This window comes from Hyperolius riggenbachi, chromosome 6 (genome assembly GCF_040937935.1).
Source record: "Hyperolius riggenbachi isolate aHypRig1 chromosome 6, aHypRig1.pri, whole genome shotgun sequence".
Taxonomy (NCBI): Eukaryota; Metazoa; Chordata; class Amphibia; order Anura; family Hyperoliidae; genus Hyperolius; species Hyperolius riggenbachi.
In genome coordinates, this window is record NC_090651.1 from 372,107,677 (window position 1) to 372,128,986 (window position 21,310).

Consider the following 21,310-nt stretch of genomic DNA (forward strand, 5'->3'; position numbering starts at 1 on the left):
TCTGCTTTCCTCCTCCTCCTTCCTCAACCTCCCCCTCCCTCCATGCCTCATCCTTGACTTCTGTTCCTCCCACCCCATCTTATCCTGCTCCTCCTTTTTATCCATCTCTGCCCCCCAATCTATGGGCTTCTGCGCCTTGGCCACACCCCCCACTCCTGAGGAACTACTACTCCCAGCCCGGCTACTCTGCACCTTCCCGCTGCCCATCCCACTGCTCACCTTACCTTTGCATACTGACTCCTCCCTCCTCTCTGGCTGACCCGCCTCCTCCCGCCGTCTCCCCCGCTCCTGGGTGACCCCCTGCCCCTCACTCACCCCCGCAATCACCTCCGCAGTCTTCCCAACACCGGACCCACTCTGCACAGCCGCTTTCCGTGCCCGGGACTCCTCCTCCTCCTCCCGCAGCACGGCTTGCACACAGGTAGCGTCACCCACCGGCTCCTCCTCCCCAGACACGTCACCTTCTGCCGGTGCAGCTCCGCTCACTCTCCCTCCACGAGTCTCCTCCTCCATGCGCTCCACAGCCCGGACACAAGAATCATCACCCACAGACTCCTCAGCCGTCACATTCCCATCTTCCGCAAACAGATCCGCCTGGCTACACGGACTCTCACCAACCACTCCCACAATCACCCCAGCCACTCCCACACCAGTCACCTCCGCAATCACAGCAGCTGTCACCTCCGCCGCACGCTCGTCACTCACCCCAGTCTCCCGGCGGCCATCCTCCTTACTGGACACATTCAGCAGCCCAACATCCGCCTCCTCACCACCCAGCGTCACATCCACCACAGCCGCATCATCCAGCAACTCCTCCAGCTCCTCAATCACCCCAGCAACAGTATCCAAGGACGCCGAGAGCGGGACCACCTCACTGACGTCACCACTCTCAGCATTCACTCCAGTCACCTCCCCACGCTCCACAGACACCTCCCCTTTCGCTGCAGCCCCGCTCTCCTGACCACGCCCACCACTCTCTTCAGCAGTCACGTGAGACGCCAAGCCGGCCACAGAACCTCCGCCCTCCTCTGCCACCGGCCCGGACGCCTCCATCCGCTCCTCAGCAACATTAGTAGCAACATTATCAGATACAGTATTGTCAATAACACAAACAGAGAACGGAGTCTTTTCCGCCCACCCAGCAAACAATCCTCCCACCTCCCCCTTCACAACCCCAGCATATGAGAACAGTCTGCGTCCCTTGTTCTTAGTACAGTTCCGGGCCATGTGACCCCCCACCCCGCACAGATCACACACTCGGGGTGCAGGGCACGCAGACGCCTGGTGGCCCCTCTCCTTACATATCCGGCAACACATCTTATTGGGACACTCTGATCTTATGTGCCCGTACTCAAAACACCCCCTACAGTACTTAGGCTGGCCCTGATAGTAAATGGTGCATCTCTCCCCAGCCACATGGAAGGAAGCTGGGGGGTGCACCGTGCCGCCATAGCCATCTGCATCTGGAAGCAATTTAACTTTGTATTTCAGCTTGCTCCTGTAGCAACCAAATGGGTTGTACAGCCTCTGAGCCTCGCTGACTTCAGAACAAAATCTCAAAAGAAAAGTCCTCACCACATACTCCTCCATGTAGGGGTTGTAGCAGTGTACAGTAAGTTCCTTCACTCCAGGATCAAAGCAAAGTTCCACCGACATCTTCCTCAGGATGGCATAGTCCGCTGAGAAAGCTTTAAATTTCCAGTTTTCATACACAGCAATGCAGGTTTCCTCGGAATGAAACGTAAAACAAAATAAACCCAAATGAACAAAATCTTGAACCGAATGTAGATCCGTTACCTGGACATTGAATATCTTGAACATCACATCCGACACCACATCTCTCAGGCTGACACTCCCGATCTGGTCTCTAGCAACCTCCACCTTTATGGAGCTGCGCAAATTCCGCCAGTCCGCCATGGCTCCCTCCTTCGCCTCTCTGTTTTTCCTAGGACCCCCAAAAGGAGGTCCTCTCGCTAAGCCCTTCCGACCACAACCAAGGTTTTACCCCTGATCGCAGCCAAAAGGCCGAGCGGCGATGCACAGACTGTTTCAGATTGTTTGATCCTCATCAGTGCATAGCATGGATGAATTTGGCTCTATGGAGTAGTGCTTGTAACACCGAGAGGTACAGACTAACCAGCAAGCTCATGGTGACCCAGAACTCATTGGAGTGTGTGAGGCGCTACAATGGTCCTAAAAGCCCCTTTACTAAAACGCTATGGGAAACAAAAGTTTGCTTTCTTAGAACAGAAAGTATTTGCAATAATTCAGGTTGGAGTGAGCTTGAGATGTCTCCCAGTGCATCACTGCTGAATATATGCAAATTAACCATTGTTACCCTTAGAAGCTAAACACACCTCCAGAACCGCTGGAATTCAGTGTTTAGCTTCTTCGTGCTTGGACCGGCCCTGGGGGCGGGGCGATACTTCTTCTTCTTGCTTGAAGGTTGAGGCACTTAGCCTATTATATATAAGATTTCCCTATAAATAGATCGTCCTGAGAATAGGGGAAATTGACATGTCCACACTTCTGAAATGAATGACTGTATAATGACAGATTATCAAATTTAAAAATTGTAAAATTTAAAATATGTGCAAACATAGACAAATAAGAACATTTTTTCCATAGTAAAATGAGCCATGTATTTATTTTCTCCTATGTTGCTGTCACTTACACCAGGTAGTTGAAATCTGACAGAAGTGACAGGTTTTGGACTAGTCCATCTCTTTATAGGGGATTCACAGCAAGACTTTTATTCTTTCTAAAGATATTCCCTAAAAAGGATTTACATAATGATGCTGGCCAGCTTCTCTGCTCGCTACACAGTTTTTTGGCAGTTGGACAGAGCAACTGCCATTCACTGAGGGCTCGTTTCCACTATTGCGGTGCGGAATCGCCTGGATTCCACCGCTGAAGAAATCGCATGCGGATGCGATTCCGAATGCGTTTTTTTGCCGCGAATTCGCATGCAAATTCGCATAGGTGAGGGTATATGCGATTTTAACCATGTCACTGCCTGTGTGAATTAACATTGGTACGTATGCGAATTTGCATGCGAAATTGCGGCAAAAAACGCATGGGGAACACGCATGCGATTTCCCTATTAAATACATTGTGTGCGATTCGCCTGCATTCCACACGCAGGCGAATTCTGAGGGCTCTGCCGTGCAGAAAAATCCTGCACAGAAAAACGCACAGCAAAACTGACAAGTGGAAACAGGCCTATCCACTTGTATTGGCTGTGCGAATCTGCATGCGGGCAACACATGCAGATTCGCGATAGTGGAAACGGGCCATGAGTGCTTTTGAAAATAAATGCATCCCTGAGAATCCCCCATGAAGAGATGGACTAGTCCAAAACCTGTCACTTCTGTCAGTCTACTACTTACTTACTGGAAGTGACAGCAACATAGGAGAGAAGTAATGTATGGCTCATTTTACTCTGAAAAATATGTACTTCTTATTTGTATATGTTTGCACATATTTATTTTTTAGTTTTTCGCTGTAGCGCCCCTTGAGGTTTATTGGCTGAAAACACACAGGCGCATTCGCAATTCACTTTTTCTCCCGGGTTTTCTCCTAGGAGATAATTTTCATGTTGTCTTTAACCTCCTAACGACCGTGTCACGCCGATGGGCGTGAAGGCGGCGGCTCACCCAGGACCGCCTAACGCCGATTGGCGGGTGTGTTTTGCAGGAGATCGCATAAGCCTATGCGCATGCATCTCCGCTTGAATGAGGGAGCTCCGCCCCCCCATCAGTCTCCCAGTGGCGATCGCCAATGGGGGGAGGGAGGGTGGGAAATGTAATAAATAATAAAAATAAACGAACAAATTCATAAAAAAAATCAAACAAATAAAAAAAATAAACACAGAAACAGTGATCAAAACCCACCAACAGAAATGTCTGTTGGTGGGCAGAAAAGGGGGGGGGGGTGTAATCACCTGTGTGCTGAGTTGTGTGGCCCTGCAGCGAGCCCTTAACCACTTCACCACAAAGAGGTTTTTACCCTGACAGACGAGCGATTTTCACCTTACAGTGCTCATCCCTTTCATTTGCCAATAGCTTAATCACTACTAATCACAATGACAAGATCTATATCTTGTTTTTTTCACCACCAATTACGTTTTTTGGGGTTGATTTTTGTTTTCAGTAATTACTTTATTTTCTATGCATTTTAAAGGGGAAAACAAGGAAAAATGAAAAAAATACACTATTTCTCCAATTTCATCCCCTATAGTTTTAATATAAACACTGCTACTGTACATAAAACCCACACATTTCATCTGCCCATTTGTCCTGGTTATCACAAGATTTTAATTATGTCCCTAGTACAAAATATGGTGACAATATAGTATTTGGAAATGAAGGTGTATTTTCTCAATGGTGTTTTTTTTTTTTTAAACTATTTTCATGTGCACTTGCACGCACATGCACGTGCGGGAGCGCACACGTGCACGCACACGGAGGCAGCAGCACTGTCTGACTTATAAAAACGTCCTGGAGCCGTTAAAGGACTTACAAGGCGATAAGCAAAAAAAAGGTAAATACCTATGCTGCTTTATGACCCTTGGGGGATGCCATCCGCATCCCCCCCTTCATTTCGCTGAGTTTCTATTTGAGAGTCCAGGCTCGGAGGGGTCCCGACCCGATCCCTCGGGTCGTCCTTAGTTTCCCCACTAAAGATGGCCGCGGCTGCGCAGTTCTCAATGCCGCAAATGCAGCTGCGCAGCTCTACGTCCTCCCCCTGCTCCGACCTCTTTACCGGCAGTCTGGCGTACATAAAACACACGAGACTGCCGGTAAAGAAACAGTGTGTCCTTGGCTTGTTTGTACTGAGCATGTGCACAGCCAGGGCAGTTAGGATACAGGGCCGGATCTGACAGTTTGCTGTGTGTGGTTCACAGAGGTTCTCATTGCATTGTGGGAAATAACAGCTTTTTCCAACTGCCAAGCAAGCAGCTCCCTGTGTGCCTATACTTCAGACAGTGGTGGGGAACTAGCAAGCGGGACGCGTATGTGTGCGCATTGGGGGGGGAGGGAAGGGGGTAGCGGCTGTGGCCTAGTGCCGTTTTTTTTTACGTGCGGGCCTTTTTACTAGTAATAATAATAATAAGATAGGACATTGACTATGACTATGGTAAGATTGTGAGCTCCTCTGAGGACAGTCAGTGACATGACTATGTACTCACCCCGGTAAGTAATTAATGCAGAACGTCACAGAACAAGCCTTGTACGAAGTCCAGCGCTGCATGCTGTGTCCTCTCATCACCCTTACTCATGCATGCTTCAGCGTCATGTCAGGTGAGGGAGATGAGAGGACAAGGCGCCCAGGAGCTAAAAGTATGTGGCTTCTGCCGTGATTCTCTGCAAAAATTACACCTATGGGGGGGAATAGAAAGAGTTGGGCCCCCTTGGGTTGAGGGTGGGAGGAAATATCTTAAAGGACAATTGTAGTGAGAGGTATATGGAGGCTGCCAATTTTTTTTCCTTTTAAACAATACCAGTTGCCTGGGAGCCCTGCTGGTCTCTTTGTCTGCAGTCGTGTCTGAATCACACCAGAAACAAGCATGCAGCTAATCTTGTCAGACATGACAATAATGTCAGAAACCCCTGATCTGCTGCATGCTTGTTCAGGGGCTATGGCTAAAAGTATTAGAGGGAGAGGATCAGCAGGACAGCTTAAAAGGAAATAAATATAACAGATTTTGTGGCCCTCTCATTTTAGTTGTCCTTTAATAGCTTCAATACTTTATGCAGTGCAGCCATTAGACCCTCCTGGTCCCCAAGGGAAGCCATCATCTCTGCTGGATTGTCATATATACATGAGTCATGAAGCAAGGCACCCTCCCGCCCAGAGGCGGCCTTAGAGAATGCGGGGCCTGGGGCTGGTGCCATATGCGGGGCCTAGCGACACACAGATATGCTGTAGATACACACACAGGGGCGTAGCAATAGGGGGTGCAGAGGTAGCGACCGCATCGGGGCCCTTGGGCCAGAGGGGCCCCGAAGGTCCCTCCCTCAACCACAGTATTAGCTCTCTATTGGTCCTGTGCTCATAATAATCACTTCTATAGATACTTTGAATAGTGGTAATCATTACCACACTGTTCCCTATCCCCTTCTTGCTCCTCTGACACTGTAGTTGCCATTGGCAGGTTTTGGTGCACCGTATCAATTTTAATGTAAAGAGTGCTTGGGGGGCCCCATGTAAAACTTGCATCGGGGCCCACAGCTCCTTAGCTACGCCACTGTACACACACACATGCTGTGGATTAGGGGCGTAGCTAGGAATGACTGGACCCCCCACAAACACACACACACATCCTACAAATTGGATAGGCAGAAGGCTATAAAGCCTATAAAGAATGGAGAAAGAAAAAAATAGGGGAGAGATATGAATGAGAACAGAAGCAGTAGAGAAAGAGTGTGGGGTGTCAATATGACGTAAATTGTTAGTGTTTTAACGTAATGACTTAGCTATACTACATCACCCTGCTAGCGGTGCGTTACTCACGGACAATCAAACTTTCAGTCTTTGAAACAGCTGATTACCATCTGGTTTTGGAGACATGCGCAGTTGGCACCTGATTTTGGATACATGTGCATGTGTCATAAAACCAGCTGAAAATCTGCTGTTTCAGAGACTGAAGATTGGATTGCACCATTACTTTAGTAGCGCAGCAAGCGATAGCACAGACAGGAGGAGGTGGAACATCACTCACCTCCTTCTTCCTCTGCTATTGCTTGCAGCTGTACTTAAAGTAAAGTTGCAGTCCAAATGGAGAGTGGTGCAGTGGGTTTGGAGGCTTCTGCTGCTGCTTCTGGGCTGGGCATCACCACACTATTATAGGGCAAATGTCTCTGAAATCAGCTAGTTGTTTTTCAGAGACTGAAAGTTCTATTGTACATGCGTGATGCAATATGGTTAAAGACACACACACCACATTTATATTGCACTTTTCTCCTGGTGGGCTCAAAGCATCAGAGCTGCAGCCACCAGGGCATGCTCTATAGGCAGTAGCAGTGTTATGGAGCCTTGCCCAAAGGCTCCTTACTGAATAGGTGCTGGCTTACTGAACAGGCAGAACCGAGATTTGAACCCAGGTCTCCTGAGGCAGAACTCTTAACCATTACACTATCCAGCCACTGCCACTTCAAGACATTAAATACTTAAGTCTCAAAAAAAATGATTTTAACTTACCTTCTTGCAGCCCCCTAGCTGATCCCCTCTGGCCAGCAGCGGCAACCCCCATAAAGCTGACATCTTGCAGCATGTTGATGGCTACTGCACATGTGCAGCCCCGAGCAATGCACACCCTGATCACGCTCCTGCAATTGTCATGTACTGTGCAGAGCTCCTGGCAGTGAGCGTGCGGTCAGGGTGTGCGTAGCTTGGGACCACACTATGTAAAGTAGCTGGCAACTCGCAGTGACGGACCAGCTTTGCGTGGGTCGCTGCTGCTGGCCAGAGGGGATCAGGAGGGGATGTTGTGGGCACAGGAGGACTCCAGGGGGCTGCAGGGAAGTTAAAAAATCATTTTTTTCAGACTTAAAAATATTCCTTTAAGTAGATACTAACAATTAAGGGCATACTGACACCACAGGGGCAGTGAAAGGGAGTACTGGTGCAAAGCAAAAGGGGGGGGGGGGGGGGGGAGGGCAGCCAGAGAACATGGTAAAGAGAGGTGCAGGAACAGAAATGTGGGAAGCAACACACAGCATAGAAAAGTGAATAAGCAGGGTAGAGGCAGAAAGGCAGCAGAATAAAGTACTGGTTTAGCGCCTGAAGAGCAAATCTTCATAATAAAACAGGCAGGACATTGCAGCTGAGAGGTATCTCTCCAGTGTGCAGAGAATTTCTACCATCTACCCCCATAGCACCATTACAGTAACTTCCAGCACAGCATGCCATAGTGCTATCTGCAGCAATTCTGATCCAGATCTCATTCCTGCTGCTTAACAATGTGCTCACCTCCTCTATCAGGCTGACAAGCATGTGATGTTCTCCAGAGTTAGAACACAGGAGGGACTGGGAACAGAGTACAGCGCAGGGGTGAACAGCCTCACTGTGTGTGCTTACAAGTGGATTGTATGCCCTGCTCTCCCCCTTGTTTAGCTTTGTATGTAATTTGAGTAACTCATTTCAGTGAAGTGTATCTGTCCCGGGCTGTGGAAAGCAGGAGGAGGGGGGCTGTAGTGTTGTCCGGATCATGAACGATTCGGATCTTTGATCCGAATCTATTTTATGAGTCGATCATCCGAATCATCAAAATGAGTCATTCGGATCGCAAAAGGGGCGGGGCCAGGAGCAACACGCCCCCTCTCAGCGGGCAGCGGGGTCCGGGAAGCAGAGCAGAGATGGATCGCTCTGGTGGAGGGGACTCAGGGGAGCCAGCCTTGCAGGGACAGGTAGAGGGGACATGGGTGCCACTGCCAGATATGTGTAGAGCACACATACTGGCTGCAATGTGCTGCTCATTACAGGCTGTCTGTTCCGTAGTTGTGCACAGTGACCACATTGGAAGCTTTTGGCTCAGCACAGCTCAGTAACTTTGCAGACAGTGTGATTGCTGTGCAATAATCCTCCTGCACTCGCTCTAAACAGCTGCACTTATCTTCTGGGAATGCTTTCTTTCACTGCGACCTTTTCTTTCAAAGTGTACAGATGAACATATAGGTGAAATATATGTAAAGCATATGACTTCAGCATGTGGGTATTACGTGCAAACATTTCTGCTCTCTGCTCGTCCCTCCTCCCTTCTCTGTCCACTCCCTGCCCTCTGTCCATCTTCTCCCCTTCTCTGTGTGTCCGCCCCCCTCCCCCTCTCCTGTCCACAGACCTGTCCTGCTGTTCATTTCACCCCTGAATGCTTCCGGTAGTAAAATGATCCGAGATTCGAATCAAAGATCCGGATCTTTTCAATGATCCGATTCGAATCATCCGGATCATTGAAAAGATCCGAACTTCCCATCTCTAGGGGGCTGTGGATGGCAGGAAGAGGGCATTCTGGGTGCCTGGACTTCCTGCTAGTTGTGGCTGGTGAGCTCAGCTGCCTCTCCTCAGGAGAACACCAGAGGCTTGTGTCAGCCTGATGGGTGGACAGGATCGGATCCCATGTCATGCTCATTATGGAATCCCCTGCATGAAGAGCTCACAGTCAGTCAGACCAGGTTGTTGTGGGCTGCAGTGATAGATAGTGTTGTCCGGATCATGAACGATTCGGATCTTTGATCCGAATCTATTTTATGAGTCGATCATCCGAATCATCAAAATGAACGATTCGGATCGCAAAAGGGGCGGGGCCAGGAGCGACACGCCCCCTATCAGCGGGGTCCTGGAAGCAGAGCTGAGATGGATCGCTGAGTTGGAAGGGAGGCAGCCTTGCAGGGAGACAGGTAGATGAGAGAGGGGGGACATGGGTGCCACTGCCAGATATGTGTAGAGCACACATACTGGCTATAACGTGCTGCCCATTATAGGCTGTCTGTTCCGTAGTGCTGCACAGTGATCACATTGGAAACTTTTGGCTCAGCTCAGCACAGCTCAGTAACTTTGCAGGCACTGTGATTGAAAGGCAATATAATCCTCCTGCACTCGGCACTAAACAGCTGCACTTATCTTCTGGGAATGCTTTCACTGTGCGACGTTTCCATTCAAGGTATACGGATGAACATATAGGTGAAATATATGTAAAGCATATGATTGCAGCATGTGGGTATTGTGTGCAAACATTTCTGCTCTCTGCTCGTCCCTCCTCCCTTCTCTGTCCACTCCCTGCCCTCTGTCCATCTTCTCCCCTTCTGTGTGTCCACCCCCCTCCCCTTCTCCTGTCCACAGACCTGTCCTGCTGTTCATTTCACCCCCGAATGCTTCCGGTAGTAAAATGATCCGAGATTCGGATCAAAGATCCGGATCTCTTCAATGATCCGATTCGAATCATCCGGATCATTGAAAAGATCCGAACTTCCCATCTCTAGTGATAGAGAGGGGGCAACGGGGAATAGGGACAAAGTTTGGGCTGAAGTTACCTGACTACAGAAGGTAGGGATGAGAGGCAGACAGCGCAGCCTATCAGCAGAGCGGCAGCACTTCTTTAAAATATTGTCCCTCCCTCCTCTATGATTGGCTGGCCAAAGCAGCTCCAGCATTGGCTAATAGGAAGCTGCTGCTGCTGCTATTGGCCAGTTTTCTCCTGCTTGCCTCTCCGTGACTAGATACTGTCACGGAGAAATCCGAGGCCCCTGCAGAGGATGCGGGGCCTCCTTCAGATGCGGGGCCTGGGGCGACCGCCCCAGTGGCCCCCCCCAAAGGCCGGCTCTGCTCCCGCCACACCCCTCCCCCTGTACTTGTGAATAGGAAGATCACATACTACATTATATACAAATGATGTGCCTCAAAATATGTCTATGATGGATATAGACATGGCGGGAGATTTAGCAACGCATTACTGACAGTTTTTTTCTTCTTAATCTGCTCTAACCAGCAGGGAGAACAGTTCTGCATGATAATAAGAACCTTCTTAAATCCTAGGTAATATTGGCAATTTAGCATGTATTTCTAGAGTTGCACTACAGTTAAGAAAAGTGCAAATCCATCCCTAAACTGGCGCAGATTAAGAAATGCTTGATAGCAGTTCTACAGGTGTAGAACTGCAGGCTAGACATAGTGTTGGGCGAACATCTAGATGTTCGGGTTCGGGCCGAACAGGCCGAACATGGCCGCGATGTTCGGGTGTTCGACCCGAACTTCGAACATAATGGAAGTCAATGGGGACCCGAACTTTCGTGCTTTGTAAAGCTTCCTTACATGCTACATACCCCAAATTAGCAGGGTATGTGCACCTTGGGAGTGGGTACAAGAGGAAAAAAAATATTTGAAAAAGAGCTTATAGTTTTTGAGAAAATTGATTGTAAAGTTTCAAAGGAAAAACTGTCTTTTAAATGTGGAAAATGTCATGATTCTTTGGACAGGTAACATGCTTTTTGTCGCCATGCAGTCATAAATGTAATACAGAGAAGAGGTTCCAGGAAAAGGGACCAGTAACGGTAACCCAGCAGCAGCAGCACACGTGATGGAACAGGAGCAGGCGCAGGAGGAGAAGGCCATGCTTTTTGAGACACAACAACCCAGGCCTTGCATGAGGACAAGAAGCGTGCGGATAGCATGCTTTTTACCGCCATGCAGTCATAAATGTAATAAAGATAAGAGGTTCAATAAACAGGGACCGGGCGTCAACGCTAACCCAGCAGCAGCAGATGTGATGGAACAGGAGGAGGCGCAGGAGGAGAAGGCCACGCTTTCAGGTGCAACTCAGGCCTTGCATGAGGACAAAAAAATGTGTGCGCAAAGCAATGCAATGAGTAGTTTTCAGGACACAATGGGCTATTCGGAGGAGCTATTCCCACCCCCACAATCTTCTACCTGTGAAAGGTCAATGGAACAGCCACAAATGTTGTGCCCGGATTCACAACCTTTTTCTGTGGAAAATGCACCTCGCACTGAAATGCAAGGCGAGGCCGAGGATGAACATGACGTCAACAACTCAACATGACGCAAAATGGGGGCGGAACAGAAAGCTGCTTTCAATGTTTTGAAGGCCTTAATTGCCTCCGGTGGCCAGTTAGATGCATCATTCATCACACCCAAATCCCAGAGCAATGTGTGCAGGAATTTGAATCTCAGGAGGTGTACCGAGATCATCTGGACAAGTGACCAAGTGACAAAGTGACCAGTGACAAAGTGACAAAATGACAAAGTGACAAAATGACAAAGTGACAAGTGACAAGTGACAAAATGACAAAGTGACAAGTGACAAAGTGAGAAGTGACAAAGTGACAAGTGACAAAATGACAAAGTGACAAGTGACAAAGTGAGAAGTGACAAGTGACAAAGTGACAAGTGACAAAATGACAAAGTGACAAGTGACAAAGTGAGAAGTGACAAAGTGACAAAATGACAAAGTGACAAGTGACAAAGTGACCAGTGACAAAGTGACAACTGACAAAGTGACGAAATGACAAAGTGACAAAGTGACAAAGTGACCAGTGACAAAGTGACAACTGAGAGGTTGTTCTGGGGAGCTCCACTGCACTCAGTCGCATATGAGGAGAGGTCTCGTCGGGACTGCTGATCCTCCTCAGCTTGCTCAAAGCCTTGAGGGTTCCTGAAGATCCTCTGCTTGGAGTTCGCCGGGGTTCAGCTTGGTGTCGGGGTCGGCGGCGTCCTCCTCACTCCAACGTGGCAGATCTTCTGTTGAAGGGAAAAAAAAAAAACATTGTTAAAAGTCCAGTACCGCTTCTGAAGGACTCACCAAGAGATGCAGGAGCGCTTCAATCTAGCGCACCATCGCTCGCTGGGTGATGTCCCTGCCTACGCGCTGGAATTCTACGCTGCACATGCTAGCACGCTTTTGCGCAGTGCCGAGGCGCATTCCAGCAGCTAGTAGCTACCAAGCTTCTGTGGATCTGATTGGGCCACCATGTTGGATCTCTGCCAAGTCCTGAAAAATTTTGAGCAATCCACGCTGCGTGACTGAGCAGTGACAACTCTACAGTCAGCATTACAATACCACTGCTGTGTTTACTGAAGAAATCAATGTTGAAGATGGAAACCGCTGGCATGATGCAAGTGGGGGATTCTGAAGATGAAAACGATCAGCGTGATGATACCAACATCAGGCAACCTGCCTCAGGAAACGCTGGTCCCAGCTATGACAAAGAACAGGACGAGGAACAGCTGGAGTTGGAGCAGGAATTGGATGCCCCCACTGCCGAGGGACAGAGCGGTGCACGTTGGACTTCCACAATTTAGCGGGAAAGGACAGCAGAAGAGGAAGAAAGTGATGCTGGTGACGAATATGGTGCATCACAACAATCACAACGCTTACAAGAACATGAAGATAGAGGAGTCTGGCAGGACTCTCTGGCACACATGGCTCAATTCATGCTAGACTGCATTGAACGCGGCCCGCGCATTATTCACTATTCATTATTATTCATTATTCTGGAATCTGGACAACACCAATTACTGGGTTTATACCCAGTTTATACAAACACAATGTTAAAAAACTGATTGAAGAAAGTGTCAGACAGGTCAAAAATGGAACAATTCCAGCAGGCCCTTGAGGATGGAGTCTTTAGAGAGGAGATTGACATCCTCCTCCTTCTCTAGCCAGTTGTACGCCGACAGACTGACTTCAGCAAACCCAGGAGGACCAGGAGGGCAGCAAAGAACACAAGCTGTTGCTAGTGCCCAAAAGGGAATGGTATTGGCAGTGTCCTTGGAGTGGGAACATTTTCTGACACCCATGCAGCAGCCCACAGAACAGCAATCGGGCAGTTCCACGTCCTCCAACACCAATCGCCTAGAGAAGATGGTCAAGGTCCAGGACTACATGTCAGATGGCGTAGCTGTGTTGAACAATCCATCTGCAGACAGACGGTGAGTGTGACAGGCAGCACAGAAGGACCATGGCAACTCACTCATAGTACCACAGTTTGATAGTGCTGCCCAAAAAATTATATGGATCCGTGGACCCGGGCACTGCAGGCAGTACTGGGAAGTGGGAACGCAGATTTTAGTACCTAAACACACGATACAACATGTTTTCCGGGGTCGGACTCTGAGGCACATACAGATGGTCCCGATCATCATCCTCATCATACAACTCTTCTCCTGAGTCTGACCCACCCACCACCTCTGCCACCCCAACATCCCCAGACACAGACCCCTCATCGTCCTCAACATTAACTTGGGATGCTGGCCTGAGCCCGACCTCCTCCTCCACATCAGGCCCCATCATCTCCTCAATGGCAGCCCTCATTAATCGTTCTGGCGACGGACCGATGGACACAACATTCTCCTCCGGAGAGGGCTGCTGCTGACCACTGGCTGCTGTAGTGGATGTTATAGCTTGCGTGGGGCGTTGGCTGTTGCTGTTGTTGGGAGTGCTGCTCACAGCGGAGGTCTCTGAGGAACTCATGGTGAGCTCATATAGTGGTTGGCGGTGAGTGGAGTATTACTGATCCCAGCAATATACACACTGACTGGCAGAGTACGCAATGCTATATAGTCTGGCTGAGCGGTGTACACAGAGTGGCAGTACACACAATGCTATATAGTCTGGCTGAGCCGTGTACACAGAGTGGCAGTACACACAATGCTATATAGTCTGGCTGAGCGGTGTACACAGAGTGGCAGTACACACAATGCTATATAGTCTGGCTGAGCCGTGTACACAGAGTGGCAGTAAACACAATGCTATATATAGCGTGGCTGAGCGAGGTACACAGTGGCAGTACACACAATGCTATATAGTCAGGCTAAGCCGTGTACACAGAGTGTCAGAAAACACAATGCTATATATAGCGTGGCTGAGCGAGGTGCACAGTGGCAGTACACACAATGCTATATAGCCAGGCTAAGCCGTGTACACAGAGTGTCAGAAAACACAATGCTATATATAGCGTGGCTGAGCGAGGTGCACAGTGGCAGTACACACAATGCTATATTAGTCAGGCTAAGCCGTGTACACAGAGTGTCAGAAAACACAATGCTATATATAGCGTGGCTGAGCGAGGTGCACAGTGGCAGTACACACAATGCTATATTAGTCAGGCTAAGCCGTGTACACAGAGTGTCAGAAAACACAATGCTATATATATAGCGTGGCTGAGCGAGGTACACAGTGGCAGTAAACAATGCTATATATAGTGTGGCTGAGCGAGCGGTGTACTACTGTTCCCAGCAGCGACACACAATGACTGGGGGGGACCCTGGCTAGCGTGGCTGGAGAGCGAACTACCCTGCCTGCCTACCCAAAGCTAAACCCACAGACAAATGGCGGAGATATGACGTGGTTCGGGTATTTATTTACCCGAACCACGTGACCGTTCGGCCAATCAGAGCGCGTTCGGGCCCGAACCACGTAACCCGTTCGGCCAATCACAGCGCTAGCCGAACGTTCGGGGAACGTTCGGCCATGCGCTCTTAGTTCGGCCATGTGGCCGAACGGTTTGGCCGAGCACCGTCAGGTGTTCGGCCGAACTCGAACATCACCCGAACAGGGTGATGTTCTGCAGAACCCGAACAGTGGCGAACACTGTTCGCCCAACACTAGCTAGACATGATTGCAGAGTGCAGGCTATACATGATTTGTGATGTGCCCCCCCCCCCCCCCCCCCCCTGCTGAATTCCTCCTCAGAGCCTGCCGCTATCAATACAGCAGGTGTGTTGGTTACCTCAGCAACAGCAATTCCCCTCACACACTGCGCTGCCTGAGAGACCGTCCTAGCTCCTGATATTCTACAACAGTTTTAGAAGGAATCTGCACTATCTAATCATTTCCAAGATGCCTGAGACAGTTCTGCATGGATTTCTAAAAACCTACTAATATTTTGTCTCAGACACTCTTCATAAATCTGGCCCACTATTACCATGTCAGATACATTTCACCAGCCAAAATTCTCCACATAACCCTTCCTGTTATGAGAGGTGTGGCGTTGTGCCTCCACACACACACAAAAAAAAGACAGAAAGAAAAGAAACATTGTACTGTTTATGAACAGCCTGGGTTTTTACAGGTTAGAATGCTGTGATGGAGATTTCTAAAACAATTTAATTAGCATTTATTTATAGCACCTGCCAAATCATTGCTATCCTATTCAGGCCTCCTTTTTTTTTAGCAGTGCCAATGTTGGTGTTCAAATTACCATCCATACATTTCTTAAATAAGCTAGCAGTTTTATATAAGAATTCCACATAGCACAGTGTGCTAAGAACTGCTCTGTGGTGCTCCCTTCTGTAAGTGTCACCCTAGGCATGTGCCTGGTTTGTCTATGCCTAAAAACACCCCTGATGTGGATGCCCCCCCCCCTTTTTATTATAAAGGTGGAGATTTTTGATAATAAATGACACTATATATGACACCAGCATGTTCATGATCTAATTTCTGTCTATAGGTCACTGTTTGTCTTGTAGAAAATGTGAGACTGAATCCGGCACCTCTTGTGAAGGTCCCGTTGTGAATTGTTCTCCAGGCTCTATGTGTGGAGTGATGTACTCGTCCTATACAGGTAAGATTCTTCTGATGGGATTCAATCATGAATCAGTGAAAAACGGCGCCTCATAGACTTTAACTATAAAGCGATATTTATCGGTTTTATGCTGAAATAATGGCGCAGGATGTCAGTACGAAATTTATCGTTTTAATCTTCATCTTCTTGTTTCTAAAAACGATATTTATAGTTTAATGGTCATCTTTGGTTGCCATTGCAAAAGCCTCGTTTTATTTAATAACAGTGTTATACCTAATAGCCCTAACTAACCCGCCGCATTACCGATGCTCTAATCTAACTAAATCCCCCCAAACTCCCCAGGGGGCAATCCGGGCTGCGTTTGCGAGTGAGGCAGGGCTATGAGCAGCAGCTCTGCCTCTCAGTGCATCTGTCAGCCGCATATCTCCGCCTCTCTCCCGCCCCTCTCAGTGAAGGAAGACTGAGAGGGGCGGGGGAGAGGCGGCGATCCGGGCTGACAGATGCACTGAGAGGCAGAGCTGCTGCTCATAGCCCTGCCTCACTCGCAAACGCAGCCCGAATTTTTATCATTCATTTTTTTTTTACAAAATTACACAGTGGCATAGGTGGAAGAACTTTGCCTTGCAATACAGTGCCAGAACACTATCTGGAGTTTGTATATCCTGTCTGTGTTTGGGCCGGTTTTCTATGGGAACTCGGGTTTCCTTTCATCAAAACATTGGCCACAATTTCACTAAGATCATGCAAGTTATAATAAGGCAAGTGATAACTTATCACCACACATCGATCAGTATTTTATGCGTTGATTCACTAAAGAAGCTTGCCTTATTAAAATGTAGTGATAAGCTTTCACAGTGAGAGCTTTTTTGTGTCACTCGAGTCCTTAAAGAGACACTGAAGAGAAAAAAAAATATGATATAGTGAATTGATTGTGTACTATGAATAATTACTAGAAGATTAGCAGCAAAGAAAATATTATCATATTTTTTATTTTCAGGTATATAGTGTTTTTTCTAACATTGCATCATTCTATAATATGTGCAGATTACACAACACTCAGCATTCAAAATGATTCTTTCAGAGCAGTCTGTGAACTAATGACCTCTCCTCTGCCAGAGGAAAAGTAAATAGTCCAATAACAGTTAAGATAATAAAAGTCAGATAACAGCCCTCTCCACGACTTTGAAAGTCGCAGAGCTTAATTGCTTTTTTGCATAGAGATAACAACTAGAGTTTCTTAACTCTTCCTGTACTGGAAACAATTAGACTGATGTATCTGATCTTAATGTTTTATTTCTTAGCTGTACTACACATACAAATCATAATATCATAATATTTTTTCCGCTTCAGTGTCTCTTTAAGTTATCACATCTGTAGTTATTCTTACATGCAGTAGATAGGGAGGGGAGGAGCACACACAGGCAAGATGTAGCTCAACCCCTCCTGCAACCTCCTCTGTCAGTGAGATTACAGCTGGTCTGCAGCTTGTATATGGCACCCAGGAAAGAAGAGAGGGAGCCTGTTCTTGTTTGTGGGTGTGTATCTGTGTGTCTGTGTGTCTGTGTGTGTACATAAGCTTGATGTCTCTCTCTCTTCCTCCCTCCTTGCTGTGTTCCAATCTGTAAAGAGTCCCCTTCTGCCCAAGCTTAGATTACACTTATCAGGGCTAAGTGACAGAACCTGATTGCAGCCTGTCCTGTTATGCAGATTATCACCTGCCTTGTGGTTCAGATCATTCACCTGCTGGATATACTCAGCTGATTGCCTTGAAATTGTATACAAACTCATTTTATATGAATGTACTGGGGCCAGTGGAAGAAGCAGGTGGTTGCAGCACAAGGAGCTCAATGCCGGGCACCGAAACCAGGAGCCCCGTAACAGCAATGTTATTCTCAGGGCCTGTTCTAGACTTTTTGCCACCCAAGGCAAACTTGTGAAGATACCGTCCCTCCCATAGGTAGTATAATTGCCCCAGTATAGGTAGCCTGAAGGGGGTAGCAGGCAGGGAGGGGGACAGGGTGCACAGCGGTGGGGAGGGGGCATTCCAGCGCTGCGTTCCACCACTCGTCACTTCCTGCAATGCCACCCATTGTACAGTGCAGAGACGGCATTGTAGGAAGTGACGAGAGGTGGAACGCAGCGCTGCCTGGAACGTGGAAGGAGGTGAGTCATCGCTTCACTGCCAGCTGCCTACTACACTGCGGTAATAGCTGGAGGGGGAGAGCGGACAGGGGGACCCAGGTGAGGGAGGGGCAGTCCGACCCTCCTCCCCACCGCTGTGCCCACTGCCCCCTTCCTGCCTGCTACCCCCTCCAGCTCGCCGCCCCCCCCCCACTCATGGCCATAAGGGCGCCGCCCCCCCACTGGGGAACCCGCCTCATGTGCGGCTCGGGGCTGGTTATGCTGCACGGGGCGCGTAACGACAATTTGGGTCTCTGGCACCTGTCGGACCCCGAATTACATTTCCCTCCAAATCGTGACAACTCGAAGGGAAAATGACATTTAACGAGGACTTTTGCGGCAGCAGGGAGAGCCATCATTCGTCTCTCCCGGCGCCCAACTCACCACCAAAGCAGTGACATGTATGCCCAGTGGCAGTGACACCCTACCCATGAGATGAATGTTGTAAGAGGGATGGGGGACCAGCAAGGACACCCACAATGGCCACAGTGACATTCTCTAAAAGTGCTGCTATCAGACGCTCGCTGGAGGAACAAAATACTTATCTGCACTGTATAGTATTATTATACATTTTAATTGACCAATAAATGTTGTATTTTAGCTTTGTTCTCAGGTAAACATAAAGCAGGGCTTGTACTCTGGACTGTTTGCTGTATTGCTATATTATACAAAGACATAGAGATAATATTGTAGGACATTAGACTATGGCTATGGTAGGATTAGATTGTGAGCTCCTCTGAGGACAGTCAGTGACATGACTATGTACTCTGTACAGTGCTGCAGAAGATGTCAGTGCTATATAAATACATAATAATAATATGGGGGGACATTAGACTATGACTATGATCGGATTAGATTGTGAGTTCCTCTGAGGAGAGTCAGTGACATGACTATGTACTCTGTACAGTGCTGCTGAAGATGTCAGTGCTATATAAATACATAATAATAATATGGTAGGACATTACACTATGACTATGGTAGGATTAGAGTGTGAGCCCCTCTGAGGACAGTCAGTGACATGACTATGTACTCTGTACAGTGCTGCAGAAGATGTCAGTGCTATATGAATACATAATAATAATATGGTAGGACATTAGACCATGACTATGGTTGGGATTAGATTGTGAGCTCCTCTAAGGACAGTCAGTGACTAGAGATGGCCCGAATGGTTTGCCAGCGAAGTAGTTAGCGCGAACAACGGTGGTTCGCGCCGAACATCGAGCACATAGCGAGTTCGACCCGCCCCCTTTACTACATCATTGGGCTAAACTTTGATCCTCTACATCACAGTCAGCAAACACATGGCAGCCAATCAAGCTGCACTCCCTCCTGGACCCCCCCCCCCCCCCCCCCGCAGCGGCGTCTGCCATTTTCTCACTCTCTGCTGCTCCATTAGTGAGAGGAAGGAGAGACATTGGAGAGATAGGGAAAACATTAGTTAGGAGGTCTTGTTAGCTTGCTGCTTGCTTATATTTGTTACTGAAAAGCACCACAAAAAAGCTCTTTTCAGAGCTAATGTTCTTGTGATGTGTTTTTTTGTGTGTGTGTGGCCCACTGACACTGTATATACAGCCCTGTCTGTTGCAGCTGGCCCTTGCTAATTGCTATACTGTGCCAGGCCCAGCACATTCAGTGCATACCTTTTCACTGCACCTGTGTGACTGCACATTATTATACCACCAGTCACTGCATACATTTCACTGCATCTGTATGACAGCACACTGTTTTATATACCAGTCAGTGCATGCCTTTTCACTGCACCTGTGTGACTGCACCTGCACCCTGCCTCAGGCTGCTTGACTGCCTTCTCCGCCACCACCAACAGGGTCCAGGACTCCAGGTGAATTCCTGAATTTTTCTAACAAAAACCAGCATTCAGTCTAGCTTTGTCTAGCTTTGTCCCAAAATGATTATAGCGGAGTCATTCTTCTGTGATGTTTTTTCAAGCCCAAGCCTGCCCCCTTGACGCTCTTCGTTCCTGCTACGAGGATACATAGCAGGAAAGCAGAGCCGGGGGGGGGGGGGGGGGGGGGGCAGGATTGGGCTTGAAAAGACATCACAGAAGACTGACTCAGCTATAATCATTCGGGTAAAAACTAGACTGAATGCTCAGTCAGGGATTCTTATCAGAGCTGTTAACAGGGAGATTTAGCAGAGAACAATGAAACAAAGAGCAGAGTAGGTGTTTACTATCATGTTCCCATTAATATATATAGTAAAATACATGAGGGTGCTTCGTCTCGGATTCTCTTTAAATCTATGAGCATGTGAAATCTTGTTTTTTGTGAAAATGTGTATCTTGCAAAAATGTATAATTATCTCACAAAAATGAAATTTTGGTACAAAAATTACAAAATGTAAAGAGACCTGAGCTCAACTCTCAGATAACCAGCAGATTAGCACAACACCTCATGACCTCAATACCTTTGCTATGCAAAAATTACTCATCCTTACTTATTTATAAGCAGGTAATTTGCAACTAGAGGTGTACCGAACGGTTCGCCGGCGAACGGTTCCAGGCGAACATTGGGGGTTCGCGTTCGCCTGCGCCAGGCGAACTTTTCCGGAAGTTCGATTCGCCCCATAATGCACTATGAGGGTCAACTTTGACCCTCTGCATCACAGTCAGCAGGCACATTGTAGCCATTCAGGCTACAGTAAGCCCTGGAGCCCCACCCCCCCCTTATATAAGGCAGCCTCCGGCGGCCATTACAGTCACTCGTGTGCCTGCTAGAGAGAGGAAAGGGACAGCTGCTGCAGACTTTTTCTCTTAGGGACAGATTAGTTAGGTTCTAGGCTGCTTTGCTTGTTCCTGACTGATTAATATTGCTTTTAAAGGACCCAGCAACAGCTCTTTTCAGAGCTCAACCTGTACATTTTTTTTTTCTGACACTTTTGTTGCATGCACAGCCTTGCTAATTGATAGTGTGTGTGCCACTGCCAGCAGCCCAGCACATTCAGTGACTGACTGCCTGTGTGTGTGACAGGGAGCTGCACATTGTACTACCCAGTACTGCATATACCCCAGTACCTGTTGTGTTTACTTAACCCACCTCATCACTGCATATACCTAGCTTTGTGTTGAGTGAACC

The 21,310-nt window shown here is 48.1% G+C and overlaps 1 protein-coding gene across 1 annotated transcript in view; it reads left to right on the forward strand.

Annotated features, from left to right (window-relative positions):
• The window catches only part of LOC137523065 (uncharacterized), an 86,542-nt gene that overhangs the window by 20,434 nt on the left and 44,798 nt on the right, over positions 1–21,310 (forward strand). The window contains exon 3 of the mRNA XM_068243261.1: positions 15,963–16,076. Coding sequence (XP_068099362.1) covers positions 15,963–16,076 — 114 coding nt within the window. The remainder of the gene's footprint in view (positions 1–15,962; positions 16,077–21,310) is intronic.